The sequence below is a fragment of the Coregonus clupeaformis genome, chromosome 7, assembly GCF_020615455.1.
Source record: "Coregonus clupeaformis isolate EN_2021a chromosome 7, ASM2061545v1, whole genome shotgun sequence".
In the NCBI taxonomy this organism is placed as follows: Eukaryota; Metazoa; Chordata; class Actinopteri; order Salmoniformes; family Salmonidae; genus Coregonus; species Coregonus clupeaformis.
In genome coordinates this window covers 72,776,406-72,793,790 of record NC_059198.1, presented here as the reverse complement: position 1 = coordinate 72,793,790, position 17,385 = coordinate 72,776,406, and the positions used below count along the sequence as shown (strand labels likewise).

The window sequence follows — 17,385 nt, the reverse complement described above, 5'->3', positions numbered from 1 at the left end:
TACAGAGTAACAATGGGTGTCTAATAGAGAGATTACTAGAATGACTACAGAGTAACAATAGGTGTCTAATAGAGAGACTACTAGAATGACTACAGAGTAACAATAGGTGTCTAATAGAGAGACTACTAGCATGACTACAGAGTAACAATAGGTGTCTAATAGAGAGACTACTAGAATGACTACAGAGTAACAATAGGTGTCTAATAGAGAGACTACTAGAATGACTACATAGTAACAATATGTGTATAATAGAGAGACTACCAAAATGACTACAGAGTAACAATAGGTGTCTAATAGAGACTACTAGAATGACTACAGAGTAACAATAGGTGTCTAATAGAGAGACTACTAGAATGACTACAGAGTAACAATAGGTGTCTAATAGAGACTACTAGAATGATTACAGAGTAACAATAGGTGTCTAATAGAGACTACTAGAATGACTACAGAGTAACAATAGGTGTCTAATAGAGAGACTACTAGAATGACTACAGAGTAACAATAGGTGTCTAATAGAGAGACTACTAGAAGGACTACAGAGTAACAATATGTGTCTAATAGAGACTACTAGAATGACTACAGAGTAACAATAGGTGTCTAATATAGAGACTACTAGAATGACTACAGAGTAACAATAGGTGTCCAATAGAGACTACTAGAATGACTACAGAGTAACAATATGTGTCTACTAGAGAGACTACTAGGATGACTACAGAGTAACAATATGTGTCTAATAGAGAGACTACTAGGATGACTACAGAGTAACAATAGGTGTCTAATAGAGACTACTAGAATGACTACAGAGTAACAATAGGTGTCAAATAGAGACTACTAGAATGACTACAGAGTAACAATAGGTGTCTAATAGAGAGACTACTAGAATGACTACAGAGCAACAATAGGTGTCTAATAGAGAGACTACTAGAATGACTACAGTGTAACAATAGGTGTCTAATAGAGAGACTACTAGAATGACTACAGAGTAACAATAGGTGTCTAATAGAGAGACTACTAGAATGACTACAGAGTAACAATAGGTGTCTAATAGAGACTACTAGAATGACTACAGAGTAACAATAGGTGTCTAATAGAGATACTACTAGAATGACTACAGAGTAACAATAGGTGTCTAATAGAGACTACTAGAATGACTACAGAGTAACAATAGGTGTCTAATAGAGAGACTACTAGAATGACTACAGAGCAACAATAGGTGTCTAATAGAGACTACTAGAATGACTACAGAGTAACAATAGGTGTCTAATAGAGACTACTAGAATGACTACAGAGTAACAATAGGTGTCTAATAGAGAGACTACTAGAATGACTACAGAGTAACAATAGGTGTCCAATAGAGACTACTAGAATGACTACAGAGTAACAATAGGTGTCTAATAGAGACTACTAGAATGACTACAGAGTAACAATAGGTGTCTAATAGAGAGACTACTATATTAGAATGACTACAGAGTAGCAATAGGTGTCTAATAGAGAGACTACTAGAATGACTACAGAGTAACAATAGGTGTCTAATAGAGAGACTACTAGAATGACTACAGAGTAACAATAGGTGTCTAATAGAGAGACTACTAGAATGACTACAGAGTAACAATAGGTGTCCAATAAAGACTACTAGAATGACTACAGAGTAACAATAGGTGTCTAATGGAGACTACTAGAATGACTACAGAGTAACAATAGGTGTCTAATAGAGAGACTACTAGAATGACTACAGAGTAACAATAGGTGTCTAATAGAGACTACTAGAATGACTACAGAGTAACAATAGGTGTCCAATAGAGACTACTAGAATGACTACAGAGTAACAATAGGTGTCTAATAGAGAGACTACTAGAATGACTACAGAGTAACAATAGGTGTCTAATAGAGAGACTACTAGAATGACTACAGAGTAACAATAGGTGTCTAATAGAGAGACTACTAGAATGACTACAGAGTAACAATAGGTGTCTAATAGAGAGACTACTAGAATGACTACAGAGTAACAATAGGTGTCTAATAGAGAGACTACTAGAATGACTACAGAGTAACAATAGGTGTCTAATAGAGAGACTACTAGAATGACTACAGAGTAACAATAGGTGTCTAATAGAGAGACTACTAGAATGACTACAGAGTAACAATAGGTGTCTAATAGAGAGACTACTAGAATGACTACAGAGTAACAATAGGTGTCTAATAGAGAGACTACTAGAATGACTACAGAGTAACAATAGGTGTCTAATAGAGAGACTACTAGAATGACTACAGAGTAACAATAGGTGTCCAATAGAGACTACTAGAATGACTACAGAGTAACAATAGGTGTCTAATAGAGAACTACTAGAATGACTACAGAGTAACAATAGGTGTCTAATAGAGACTACTAGAATGACTACAGAGTAACAATAGGTGTCTAAACACAATAGAGAGACTACTAGAATGACTACAGAGTAACAATAGGTGTCTAATAGAGAGACTACTAGAATGACTACAGAGTAACAATAGGTGTCTAATAGAGAGACTACTAGAATGACTACAGAGTAACAATAGGTGTCCAATAGAGACTACTAGAATGACTACAGAGTAACAATAGGTGTCCAATGGAGACTACTAGAATGACTACAGAGTAACAATAGGTGTCTAATAGAGAGACTACTAGAATGACTACAGAGTAACAATAGGTGTCTAATAGAGGCTACTAGAATGACTACAGAGTAACAATAGGTGTCCAATAGAGACTACTAGAATGACTACAGAGTAACAATAGGTGTCTAATAGAGACTACTAGAATGACTACAGAGTAACAATAGGTGTCTAATAGAGAGACTACTAGAATGACTACAGAGTAACAATAGGTGTCTAATAGAGAGACTACTAGAATGACTACAGAGTAACAATAGGTGTCTAATAGAGACTACTAGAATGACTACAGAGTAACAATAGGTGTCTAATAGAGAGACTACTATATTAGAATGACTACAGAGTAGCAATAGGTGTCTAATAGAGAGACTACTAGAATGACTACAGAGTAACAATAGGTGTCTAATAGAGAGACTACTAGAATGACTACAGAGTAACAATAGGTGTCTAATAGAGAGACTACTAGAATGACTACAGAGTAACAATAGGTGTCCAATAGAGAGCTACTAGAATGACTACAGAGTAACAATAGGTGTCTAATAGAGACTACTAGAATGACTACAGAGTAACAATAGGTGTCTAATAGAGAGACTACTAGAATGACTACAGAGTAACAATAGGTGTCTAATAGAGACTACTAGAATGACTACAGAGTAACAATAGGTGTCTAATAGAGAGACTACTAGAATGACTACAGAGTAACAATAGGTGTCCAATAGAGACTACTAGAATGACTACAGAGTAACAATAGGTGTCCAATAGAGACTACTAGAATGACTACAGAGTAACAATAGGTGTCCAATAGAGACTACTAGAATGACTACAGAGTAACAATAGGTGTCTAATAGAGAGACTACTAGAATGACTACAGAGTAACAATAGGTGTCTAATAGAGACTACTAGAATGACTACAGAGTAACAATAGGTGTCTAATAGAGAGACTACTAAATTAGAATGACTACAGAGTAGCAATAGGTGTCTAATAGAGAGACTACTAGAATGACTACAGAGTAACAATAGGTGTCTAATAGAGAGACTACTAGAATGACTACAGAGTAACAATAGGTGTCTAATAGAGAGACTACTAGAATGACTACAGAGTAACAATGGGTGTCTAATAGAGAGACTACTAGAATGACTACAGAGTAACAATAGGTGTCTAATAGAGAGACTACTAGAATGACTACAGAGTAACAATAGGTGTCCAATAGAGACTACTAGAATGACTACAGAGTAACAATAGGTGTCTAATAGAGACTACTAGAATGACTACAGAGTAACAATAGGTGTCTAATAGAGAGACTACTAGAATGACTACAGAGTAACAATAGGTGTCTAATAGAGCGACTACTAGAATGACTACAGAGTAACAATAGGTGTCTAATAGAGAGACTACTAGAATGACTACAGAGTAACAATATGTGTCTAATAGAGAGACTACTAGAATGACTACAGAGTAACAATAGGTGTCTAATAGAGACTACTAGAATGACTACAGAGTAACAATAGGTGTCTAATAGAGAGACTACTAGAATGACTACAGAGTAACAATAGGTGTCTAATAGAGAGACTACTAGAATGACTACAGAGTAACAATAGGTGTCTAATAGAGACTACTAGAATGACTACAGAGTAACAATAGGTGTCTAATAGAGAGACTACTAGAATGACTACAGAGTAACAATAGGTGTCTAATAGAGAGACTACTAGAATGACTACAGAGTAACAATAGGTGTCTAATAGAGAGACTACTAGAATGACTACAGAGTAACAATAGGTGTCTAATAGAGAGACTACTAAATTAGAATGACTACAGAGTAGCAATAGGTGTCTAATAGAGAGACTACTAGAATGACTACAGAGTAACAATAGGTGTCTAATAGAGAGACTACTAGAATGACTACAGAGTAACAATAGGTGTCAAATGGAGAGACTACTAGAATGACTACAGAGTAACAATAGGTGTCCAATAGAGACTACTAGAATGACTACAGAGTAACAATAGGTGTCTAATAGAGACTACTAGAATGACTACAGAGTAACAATAGGTGTCCAATAGAGACTACTAGAATGACTACAGAGTAACAATAGGTGTCTAATAGAGAGACTACTAGAATGACTACAGAGTAACAATAGGTGTCTAATAGAGAGACTACTAGAATGACTACAGAGTAGAGTAACAATAGGTGTATAATAGAGAGACTACTAGAATGACTACAGAGTGACAATAGGTGTCTAATAGAGAGCCTACTAGAATGACTACAGAGTAACAATAGGTGTCTAATAGAGAGACTACTAGAATGACTACAGAGTAACAATAGGTGTCTAATAGAGAGACTACTAGAATGACTACAGAGTAACAATAGGTGTCCCTGCCAAGAGATCAATAGATCAACCAATCAGTCAATCACATCGATATCGGTTACGTCTCCTTGTGTCCCAAATAGCCCAGGGCCCTTGTCAAAAGTAGTGCACTACATAGGGAATAGGGTGCCATGTTGTGTTGTGTTGTCATCCAGGCAGTGAGCTGCAGAGTGGTTCCAGTGTCGCCCCTGACAACGACGTGTTGATCCAGCTGTCTAAAACCTATTCCTACACCCACACCGAGATGCACAAGGGAGACCACTGTTACGACTCCAAGGACTTCAAGGAGGGCATCACCAATGGCTACTACTGGTATCCTCTACCAGGTCAGTCAGTACATCTAGCAGTGGACAGATCTGGGGTCATAAGCTAAGGGTGTTGGGTCCCCGGGTTCATACCCCGGTCGGGACTCATTTGCTACAATACTAATAATTGAGGTCACGTGTGCACGTACATTACTTTTCACCGGGTGAACCTATCGGTGTTGTCATCACCCTGGAGATATTTGGTTAAGATTAGCAGAGTTGATAAGACACCCAGCTCAGAACCTAAGCCCCCCCCCCCCTTGCATAAATAGAACGTTCTCGTAAATCATTTGATGTCAATGGGAGATTTATGCAAATGTTCCGGTATGTTCCACATCATCTCAGTGTACAATGCATATAGAACTGCATCATATGGCCCTTCAATAGATATTGGCCTAATAGACTACAGGGACTGATACAGTGTCATGCACCATTATGGCTCAAGTCTGGCTCAGTTTCATGTTTTTCTATCTTGTTTCCTAGGCGGGATGCAGGATTATAACTACGTGTGGGGCCAGTGTCTAGAGATCACCTTGGAGCTGTCCTGTTGTAAATTCCCTCCAGAGAGCGATCTGCCTGGGCTCTGGGACGCCAACCGGGCCGCGCTGCTGGCATACATGCAACAGGTCCATCTGGGTTAGTACCATGTTATCTATCATGGGTTAGTACCATGTTATCTATCATGGGTTAGTACCATGTTATCTATCATGGGTTAGTACCATGTTATCTATCATGGGTTAGTACCATGTTATCCATCATGGGTTAGTACCATGTTATCTATCATGGGTTAGTACCATGTTATCTATCATGGGTTAGGACCATGTTATCTATCATGGGTTAGTACCATGTTATCTATCATGGGTTAGTACCATGTTATCTATCATGAATACAATCAAATCAATCAATACTTATGTTTCACTGCCAAGTGGTGGCTTGATCATTTCATTGTTGATCAATGGTAGAATGATTCATTTAGGTATGAATCGTTTAGGTAGAGTGATTCATTTAGGTATGAATCGTTTAGGTAGAATGATTCATTTAGGTATGAATCGGTAAGGTAAAACGATTCATTGAAGATATGTGGATATTGGATGTAACCTCAAGGTATTTCTGTAATTTCTTTCCAGACGTTATGTCACATGCTGAAAAGCTCCCAGGCACTAAAATAGATCGCCAGATCAGGAAGCACGCCACTTATCAGAACTCACAACAATGGTCCTCATTCTAGTGGTATAAAATCAAATCAAATCAAATTGTATTGGCCCCACATGCCCCGAATACAACAGGTGCAGACATTACAGTGAAATGCTTACTTACAGCCCTTAACCAACAGTGCATTTATTTTTAATAAAAAAAGTAGAATAAAACAACAAAAAAGTGTTGAGAAAAAAAGAGCAGAAGTAAAATAAAATAACAGTAGGGAGGCTATATATACAGGGGGGTACCGGTGCAGAGTCAATGTGCGGGGGCACCGGCTAGTTGAGGTAGTTGAAGTAATATGTACATGTGGGTACTGGTCCAGGTCAGTCATCATGGTCTACCCTGGGATGACTCCTGGTCCAGGTCAGTCATCATGTCCTACCCTGGGATGACTCCTGGTCCAGGTCAGTCATCATGTCCTACCCTGGGATGACTCCTGGTCCAGGTCAGTCATCATGGTCTACCTTGGGATGACTCCTGGTCCAGGTCAGTCATGATGGTCTACCCTGGGATGACTCCTGGTCCAGGTCAGTCATAGTCATAGGTTATGTCCGAAATGGCACACTACTCCCTAAACACTATTCTCATAGGCTCTGGTCAAAAGTAGTGCACTATATAGGGAATAGGGTACCATTCTCTGGTCAAAAGCTGTGCACTATATAGGGAATAGGGTACCATTCTCTGGTCAAAAGCTGTGCACTATATAGGGAATAGGGTACCATTCTCTGGTCAAAAGCTGTGCACTATATATAGGGAATAGGGTACCCTTTGGGATGCACCCGGAGAGTCAGCGTGATGCTTTGATCCTCAACTGACATCACAACAATCACCACTGTAATGTGACCCTGGCTAAAATGTCATATTTAATAACCAGCAGAAGCTGCCCCTGCATTCCAGTCAAAAGTGTCCTCTGTAGTCTGACTGTTCTACTGTGTTTGTAATGTCAAGGAATAGTGGGTTCTCCCGGGACCACCCAGTAACACAAAGAAATAGTAGCACGCTGACTGTAAGTCGCTTTGGATAAAAGCGTCTGCTAAATGGCATATTATATTATTATATTATATAGTCTGACTGTTCTCCTGTGTTGTGTCGAGGTAAACACAGAGAATAGTCTGACTGTTCTCCTGTGTTGTGTCGAGGTAAGCACAGAGAATAGTCTGACTGTTCTCCTGTGTTGTGTCGAGGTAAGCACAGAGAATAGTCTGACTGTTCTCCTGTGTTGTGTCGAGGTAAACACAGAGAATAGTCTGACTGTTCTCCTGTGTTGTGTTGAGGTAAGCACAGAGAATAGTCTGACTGTTCTCCTGTGTTGTGTCGAGGTAAGCACAGAGAATAGTCTGACTGTTCTCCTGTGTTGTGTCGAGGTAAGCACAGAGAATAGTCTGACTGTTCTCCTGTGTTGTGTCGAGGTAAGCACAGAGAATAGTCTGACTGTTCTCCTGTGTTGTGTCGAGGTAAACACAGAGAATAGTCTGACTGTTCTCCTGTGTTGTGTTGAGGTAAACACAGAGAATAGTCTGACTGTTCTCCTGTGTTGTGTCGAGGTAAACACAGAGAATAGTCTGACTGTTCTCCTGTGTTGTGTTGAGGTAAACACAGAGAATAGTCAGACTGTTCTCCTGTGTTGTGTTGAGGTAAGCACAGAGAATAGTCTGACTGTTCTCCTGTGTTGTGTTGAGGTAAGCACAGAGAATAGTCTGACTGTTCTCCTGTGTTGTGTCGAGGTAAGCACAGAGAATAGTCTGACTGTTCTCCTGTGTTGTGTCGAGGTAAGCACAGAGAATAGTCTGACTGTTCTCCTGTGTTGTGTCGAGGTAAGCACAGAGAATAGTCTGACTGTTCTCCTGTGTTGTGTTGAGGTAAACACAGAGAATAGTCTGACTGTTCTCCTGTGTTGTGTCGAGGTAAGCACAGAATAGGGCGACGAAGTGTTCATTCATTCCAGTAAAGTTAAGAAGGGAAACTCAACCCCTTCTGAATAGTTAATGGGGTATCATCTAACTAACAACCAGACAATTGAGTAGCAACGCGCATGCCCCGCCCACCTGAGGATCTGTCTTTTTCAGACATCTATTTCCTGTGTTTGAGGGGTGCAAAATCCACTTGGCACTTAAATCTCGCTGGATTGATTACTTTCATTTTACTCCTGCGACTCTTTCATACTCTTGCTTGTGCCTGTCGTTTAATGAAATCAACTTCCGAAAATTGAACAATCGGATTATAGTGATATGTCTGATCTCACAAACGATGTAAAGTCTGTTTAGATAGGTGTAATCTGGAGCCAAGCCTGTTGCTTTTTAATCCAAGGGTATCCTGCTATTGACACACTTGTTGAATTGTGCAACAGAACATGACAACAGTAATTAATGAGGTCTAGACAGAGCAGGTGAGGGCAGGTAGACCTAGACAGAGCTAGTGTTTAGTGGTTGAAGGCCTGTTCCACTTATGTAAATGTTTTCATATATGCAAGTACACCTAGTGTGTTTATGCAAATGAGACATATACTTTTCTTTATTTTAACACAAAATAAAAAAAAATTAAACCTGATACCATTAGAACATTTACATTATGAGTGCATTGAAGAAAAAAAAAGAAAAGTGACATTTTACAAATTGAATACGTGAATTCCCAGCAAAATCCCTGAACTCAATTCATTATTTGTCCGTGCCAGTAAAATGTTTTATGTGCTCTAATTCAGTCAATATCTGATGGAGTTTGGAGTATCTTCATCAGTTGTCCAACTGTTGCATTTATTAGAATAGTTTTTAAAACCCATTTAATTATTTTGATGACCGTTGCTAAAATGAGAAGCAATTTGCTTGGGTTGGTTGACTTGCTCTCCTTAAGTCCCGCTGTGTGTGTGTGTGTGTGTGTGTGTGCGTGCCATGCCTGTGTGTGTGTGTGTGTGTCTGCGGCCATGCCTGTGTGTGTGTGTGTGTGTGTGTGTGTGTGTGTGTGTGTGTGTGTGTGTGTGTGTGTGTGCGGCCATGCCTGTGTGTGTGGCCATGCCTGTGTGTGTGTGTGTCTGCGGCCATGCCTGTGTGTGTGTGTGTGTGCGGCCATGCCTGCCTGTGTGTGTGTGTCTGTCTAGGTGTGAAAGGACAGGTGTTGGACGCGGAGGGAAACCCATTACAGAATGCTCTGGTGGAGGTGGAGGGGAGACAGAACCTCTGTCCCTTCAGAACGGATCGCCATGGAGAGTACTACAGACTGCTGCTGCCAGGCAACTACACCTTTAAGGTGAGACAGCACCCTCTGGTGGCTGCTGGTGGAAGGGGTAGTCCGGTAGTTTAGGATGCTTTATTCTACTACTACTACTACTACTACTACTACTACTACTACTACCTACTACTACTAACTACTACTACTACTACTACTACTACTACTACTAACACTACCACTACTACTACTACCACTACCACTGCTACCGCTACCGCTACTACCACTACTACCACTACTACCACTACCACTACCACTACTACTACTACTACTACCACCACTACTACTACTACTACCACCACTACTACTACTACTACTACCACTACCACTACCACTACCACTACCACTACCACTACCACTACTACTACTACTACTACTACCACCACTACTACTACTACTACCACTACCACTACCACTACTACTACTGCTACCGCTACCGCTACCACTACCACTACTACTACTACTACCACTACTACTACTACTACTACTACTACTACTACTACTACTACTACTACTACTACTACTACTACTAACTACTACCACTACTACTACTACTACTACTACTACTACAACCATTTACATTTTACATTTTAGTCATTAAGCAGACGCTCTTATCCAGAGCAACTTAGTTAGTGAATGCATAAAAATAAAAAAATCATACAGGCCCCCCGTGGGAATCGAACCCACACTTCTTCTTCTTCTTCTTCTTCTTCTTCTTCTTCACTTACTATATAGGGTAACATTTGGGACTGCTCCGTGTATCTGGGTGGTAGTTACTCACTTACGTATTTATTTGGACAGTGAAGCTAAACCTTGTAATTTCGCTCTATACTCCAGTATTTTCGATTTCAAATCAAATGTTTCATATGAGGCGACAGTACAGAATGTCACCTTTTATAACGATGACTGAGAAAGCTACACACACAAATATTATACCCCCCAACACCTGCTAACATCTTACCATTGCCAATAACAGGAGGTTAGCATTTTGTTTGGGGGGGGGTGGGTTATGATATTTATGCCTCTAACTTTCTCACTCATCATTATTCCCTATGGACACTATAAAGGGAATATGGAGCCATTTGGGACCCAGCCATAGAGAGTTAGAGGCCAACCCCCCCTCACAGACTAAATACAACACTGAGATGGGACCGATTAGGAATTATTTAACTGCTCAAATAAACCAAGAGGGTGGAGGGTAAACCTTCTCAAAGTGGCATGGGGAGACCTTCTCAAAGTGGCATGGGGAGACCTTCTCAAAGTGGCATGGGGAGACCTTCTCAAAGTGGCATGGGGAGGACATGGGGAGGACATGGGACATGGGGAGGACATGGGGAGGACATGGAGAGGACATGGGGAGGACATGGGACATGGAGAGGACATGGAGAGGACATGGGGAGGTCATGGGGCTCTGGTCAAAGTAGTGCACTAAATAGGGAATAGGGTGCCATTTGGGACACAGTCTAGACCCACACATCTTATGATGTCAGTGACGCTTGTTTGGACATTGAGGTGATTGATAGAGCGATAAGATCACGTTTTAGATCCTAGCCCAGGCTGACCCTTGTGAACAAGGAGTTTGTGTCTCCAAGAAGAATGTCCACCTTACGACGATCTGCTGTATTGATGTTACATAGTGGGCTCTACATATCCTGATTTAATGATGGATAGCCATCGCTAACTAACAGACTTACCGTACAGTACCCCCAAAATAATATTCCTTTCATGCTCTGTTTGCCCTCTTAATCTCTTGACCCAAAGGGCGACTGTGAAATGCAAGGGTACAGGTTAGCTCTTTAGTTGTTGGTTGACGTAATGGATTTGTATGTAAATAGTTACTCTGGTAAAACCTATTTTAAACAGAAGCCCACTCTGTACTGTGGTCAATAGTAACTCTGGTAAAACCTATTTTAAACAGAAGCCCACTCTGTACTGTGGTCAATAGTAACTCTGGTAAAACCTATTTTAAACAGAAGCCCACTCTGTACTGTGGTCAATAGAGTTTATTAGGCCACTCTGTATGTGGCGTCTATGGAATTACAGTAGCTTGTAATAATCTTTATTCAAAAGAAATGACAGATGTACAGAGTTGGGTAAAACACCAGACCGCTTTCAAGATGCCAAATACCTCCACTCCTTAAGACTGATTCTGCATTACATTTTAGTCATTTAGCAGACGCTCTTATCCAGAGCGACTTACAGTTAGTGCATACTAACCCCCCCACCCTTGGGAATCGAACCCACAACCCAGGCGTTGCAAACGCCATGCTCTACCAACTGAGCTACACGGGACATTACTGTAACCTTGTGTGGAAAGAAATCTCACTCCCTTTTCCCTGCTAGAGTATGAGGTATGAGCGGCCATTCACTCAGCCAGCGTTCCAACGGCACCCTATTCCCTATATAGTGCACTACTTTGGACCAGATCACTATGGACCCTGGTCAAAAGTAGTGCAACTGTATAGGAAATATGGGTGCCATTTGGGACACAGACTGAGTGTGAGACAGCCACATGGGTCCCTGGTCAAAAGTAGTGCACTATATAGGGAATAGGTTGCAATTTCGGACACACCTCCAATGAATGTTTCTCTTGGTTTATTTTGACCCAGCTCAAACAAAGCCCCTGTGGGTGGTCCTGCTGCGGTTGTGTGTGGCGCAGTGGCACGTATGAGGTCCCACATGTTTCTCTCCCACCGTCTCCAGTAAACATCTGACCGACTAACAGATAACAGCCCACCCTCAGCAGACAGCTCAGAGAAAGCCACCAGAACCATTTTCAACAACAGATATATTGTGAAACCATGAGAATAAAAATGGTTATAACTTTTTATTACATTCATTGTAACTGTTCAGATGGAATAGATACTTGTATGAACTCGATCTTTGTCTGCCCATTTACAGTACAATACAACATCTTTAGTTGGTGTACAACTGGGTATGAATCAATTAATCAGTAGTATCAAATCAGTCAATGTGATTTGACATATTTGCCCGTGTGTCAAGTTGACTCGACAGTGTAATAATTGATCAATACATTAACTAATCAATCAATGTGATTGGCAGGTGACGTTCCCAGGCCACCAGGTGTTGACGGAGACGTTGACTGTCCCGTACGGTCCCGAGTCATTCTCGGCCCTCGCCCACGACTTCCAGCTGCAGAGGACCACAGCCACCAGCCCCAGCACCAACCACCCCACACAGTCCTGCACCCCACCCCAGGTCTGGAGGCCGCTGGAGGGCAACTCTCCTAGCCTGGGCCCCTCGGGTGTCACCATCCTCCTGGTCCTCCAGGCTCTCTGGAATACCATGTTACTGTGACCGAGAGATGGGTCACGTCTCAAATGGAACCCTATTTCCTGTATAGTGCAGGGCTCTAGTCAGAAAGTAGTGCACTATATAGGGAATGGGGTGCCATTTGGGACGTATCCATGGAGATGGACAGACAGACTGACTGAGATGGGATCTCCCAGTCCAGAGACATTGTATTTTTTATTTTCTTCATGAGAATTTTGTACAAACAAAAAAATATATTTTTTATTCTAACACTTTGCATTGCTCTACCTTGCACAAACACATGAGCCATTTTGTGTTTTGAAATTGTATGTTTTGTATTGATGCTTTTTAGTTTTTTTTACATTGTGCTGAAAGAAAGCAATACTGCCAGCCAGCAATCTGCCAGGAAAAGGAGGGAGGGAGGGAGACAGAAGACGAGGGGTGAGGGAGGGAGGGAGACAGAAGACGAGGGGGGGGGAGACAGAAGACGAGGGGTGAGGAAGGGAGGGAGGGAGGGATGGAAGGGTGTTGAAGGTCTAGAAGTACCTCTAAGAACACCTTCCAGTCAACGTGATACCTGGAATCACACCTCCACCTGCAAACATGACAAGACTTGCTTTTAGACAGACTACCTGCCTGAGCTCACTGCACAGAACAGAGAACAAGGAACACACAGAACAGAGGGAACAGAACAAACACTATATTCACAGCCACAGCTACGGGTGTCCTCTCTCCAGACTGTAGACTGTAGACTGTATCACAATACCTGTACTAGTGGACTGTAGACTGTATCACAATACCTGGACTAGTGGACTGTAGACTGTATCACAATACCTGGACTAGTGGACTGTAGACTGTATCACAATACCTGGACTAGTGGACTGTAGACTGTATCACAATACCTGGACTAGTGGACTGTAGACTGTATCACAATACCTGGACTAGTGGACTGTAGACTGTATCACAATACCTGGACTGTAGACTGTATCACAATACCTGGACTAGTGGACTGTAGACTGTATCACAATACCTGGACTGTAGACTGTATCACAATACCTGTACTAGTGGACTGTAGACTATCACAATACCTGGACTAGTGGACTGTAGACTGTATCACAATACCTGGACTAGAGGACTGTAGACTGTATCACAATACCTGGACTAGAGGACTGTATCACAATACCTGGACTGTATCACAATACCTGTACTAGTGGACTGTAGACTGTATCACAATACCTGTACTAGTGGACTGTAGACTGTATCACAATACCTGGACTGTATCACAATACCTGTACTAGTGGATTGTAGACTGTATCACAATACCTGGACTAGTGGACTGTATCACAATACCTGGACTAGTGGACTGTAGACTGTATCACAATACCTGTACTAGTGGACTGTAGACTGTATCACAATACCTGTACTAGTGGACTGTAGACTGTATCACAATACCTGGACTAGAGGACTGTAGACTGTATCACAATACCTGGACTAGTGGACTGTAGACTGTATCACAATACCTGGACTGTAGACTGTATCACAATACCTGTACTAGTGGACTGTAGACTGTATCACAATACCTGGACTAGTGGACTGTAGACTGTATCACAATACCTGGACTAGTGGACTGTATCACAATACCTGGACTGTATCACAATACCTGGACTGTAGACTGTATCACAATACCTGTACTAGTGGACTGTAGACTGTATCACAATACCTGGACTAGTGGACTGTAGACTGTATCACAATACCTGGACTAGTGGACTGTAGACTGTATCACAATACCTGTACTAGTGGACTGTAGACTGTATCACAATACCTGTACTAGTGGACTGTAGACTGTATCACAATACCTGTACTAGTGGACTGTAGACTGTATCACAATACCTGTACTAGTGGACTGTAGACTGTATCACAATACCTGGACTGTATCACAATACCTGGACTGTAGACTGTATCACAATACCTGGACTAGTGGACTGTAGACTGTATCACAATACCTGGACTGTATCACAATACCTGGACTGTAGACTGTATCACAATACCTGTACTAGTGGACTGTAGACTGTATCACAATACCTGGACTAGAGGACTGTAGACTGTATCACAATACCTGGACTAGTGGACTGTAGACTGTATCACAATACCTGGACTGTAGACTGTATCACAATACCTGTACTAGTGGACTGTAGACTGTATCACAATACCTGGACTAGTGGACTGTAGACTGTATCACAATACCTGGACTAGAGGACTGTAGACTGTATCACAATACCTGGACTAGAGGACTGTAGACTGTATCACAATACCTGGACTAGTGGACTGTAGACTGTATCACAATACCTGTACTAGTGGACTGTAGACTGTATCACAATACCTGGACTGTAGACTGTATCACAATACTGGACTGTAGACTGTATCACAATACCTGGACTAGTGGACTGTAGACTGTATCACAATACCTGTACTAGTGGACTGTAGACTGTATCACAATACCTGGACTGTAGACTGTATCACAATACCTGTACTAGTGGACTGTAGACTGTATCACAATACCTGGACTAGTGGACTGTAGACTGTATCACAATACCTGTACTAGTGGACTGTAGACTGTATCACAATACCTGGACTAGTGGACTGTATCACAATACCTGGACTAGTGGACTGTAGACTGTATCACAATACCTGGACTAGTGGACTGTAGACTGTATCACAATACCTGGACTAGAGGACTGTAGACTGTATCACAATACATGGACTGGTGGACTGTAGACTGTATCACAATACCTGGACTAGTGGACTGTAGACTGTATCACAATACCTGGACTAGTGGACTGTAGACTGTATCACAATACCTGGACTAGTGGACTGTAGACTGTATCACAATACCTGGACTGTAGACTGTATCACAATACCTGTACTAGTGGACTGTAGACTGTATCACAATACCTGTACTAGTGGACTGTAGACTGTATCACAATACCTGGACTAGTGGACTGTAGACTGTATCACAATACCTGGACTAGTGGACTGTAGACTGTATCACAATACCTGGACTAGTGGACTGTAGACTGTATCACAATACCTGGACTGTATCACAATACCTGGACTAGTGGACTGTATCACAATACCTGGACTGTATCACTATACCTGGACTAGTGGACTGTATCACAATACCTGGACTGTATCACAATACCTGGACTAGTGGACTGTAGACTGTATCACAATACCTGGACTAGTGGACTGTATCACAATACCTGGACTGTATCACTATACCTGGACTAGTGGACTGTATCACAATACCTGGACTGTATCACAATACCTGGACTAGTGGACTGTAGACTGTATCACAATACCTGGACTAGTGGACTGTATCACAATACCTGGACTGTATCACAATACCTGGACTAGAGGACTGTAGACTGCATCACAATACCTGGACTAGAGGACTGTAGACTATCACTATACCTATTGTCCAAAAACATAACCTTCCTGAAGCATTATGGGATATGATGGATGGTAGACCCATAAATGGCACCCTGTTCCCTACCTAGTGCACTACCTTTGACCAACACCCTATAGGCCCTGTTTAAAAGTAGTGCAATATATAGGGAATAAATGGGGTGCCATTTTGGACACAAGAGATATTGTCCATAAATGCCTCTCATGTTGTTCTACCTCATCTAATAACTGACCTTTTGACCTTTCAGCTGACAATGACTGTTGTGCCTTGATTATTAAATCTCTCTCAATTTATGTTTTAGGATCAGTCATTTTTTCATGATCTGTGGTTACATTGTTCATGTGTGGGCTATGTCTTAACGTGTTATGTCAAAGTTAACCAATATATAAATGTAGCGACCTCGTCAAGGGGTTCGGACCTCTTGGCGTACCGGTTAAGGTGTTGGCTTGACAGTCGCTGGACTCGGGTTTCGAGTCCCATGTAGCTTAAATCATGACACTGCACACTAACTAACCTGCTTTGCTTGCTTGAGAGGTGATGATGTGTTAGTGGATGGAGGAAGATTCTGATAACAGTTATTAGAGCTTAGTCCCGTCTCCACTGTGACTACAGATCTGCAGGTCTGGGATAAGCCAAACTGTAGTCAACCACCTGGGCACCCAGCCAGACCCACACCACCATAACCCAGACCTGTCATTGATTTATTTATTTATTTATTCATTCAGGGAAAAGCATTGCGACCAGGGTCTCATTCCCAAAGGTGCCCTGATCACAGTAATGCAACAATCGAGCAACGTGAAACCAAACAGAAAATCAATACAATGTCAAATGTAATCTAAATACAACACCGTTCCATTCCTCAGCTACTAGGTCCTCATCATACCAAACTGCCCCGAGCGGCACCAGAACATCCAA

At 41.5% G+C, this 17,385-nt stretch overlaps 1 protein-coding gene and 1 long non-coding RNA gene across 51 annotated transcripts in view; one reads left to right on the top strand and one right to left on the bottom strand.

The window, feature by feature from the left end:
* cpm (carboxypeptidase M) overlaps positions 1-13,404 on the top strand; it is an 86,374-nt gene extending 72,970 nt beyond the window's left edge. The window contains exons 6-9 of the mRNA XM_045221522.1: positions 5,163-5,333; positions 5,796-5,948; positions 9,604-9,752; positions 12,795-13,404. Coding sequence (XP_045077457.1) covers positions 5,163-5,333; positions 5,796-5,948; positions 9,604-9,752; positions 12,795-13,049 — 728 coding nt within the window. The 3' untranslated portion in view covers positions 13,050-13,404. The remainder of the gene's footprint in view (positions 1-5,162; positions 5,334-5,795; positions 5,949-9,603; positions 9,753-12,794) is intronic.
* A 133-nt stretch (positions 13,405-13,537) lies between these two features.
* On the bottom strand, positions 13,538-16,756 carry LOC123491263. 50 transcript variants are annotated; one of them, XR_006661214.1, is made up of 4 exons: positions 14,355-16,756; positions 14,207-14,240; positions 14,093-14,160; positions 13,538-14,034 (listed from the first exon to the last, which is right to left on the bottom strand). It is a non-coding gene; the product is annotated as an uncharacterized LOC123491263 (long non-coding RNA). The 50 variants fall into 50 exon arrangements; XR_006661208.1 differs by having other exon boundaries at positions 14,093-14,240; positions 14,328-16,756; XR_006661211.1 differs by lacking the exon at positions 14,207-14,240 and having other exon boundaries at positions 14,328-16,756.
* Between the last annotated feature and the right edge of the window lie 629 nt (positions 16,757-17,385).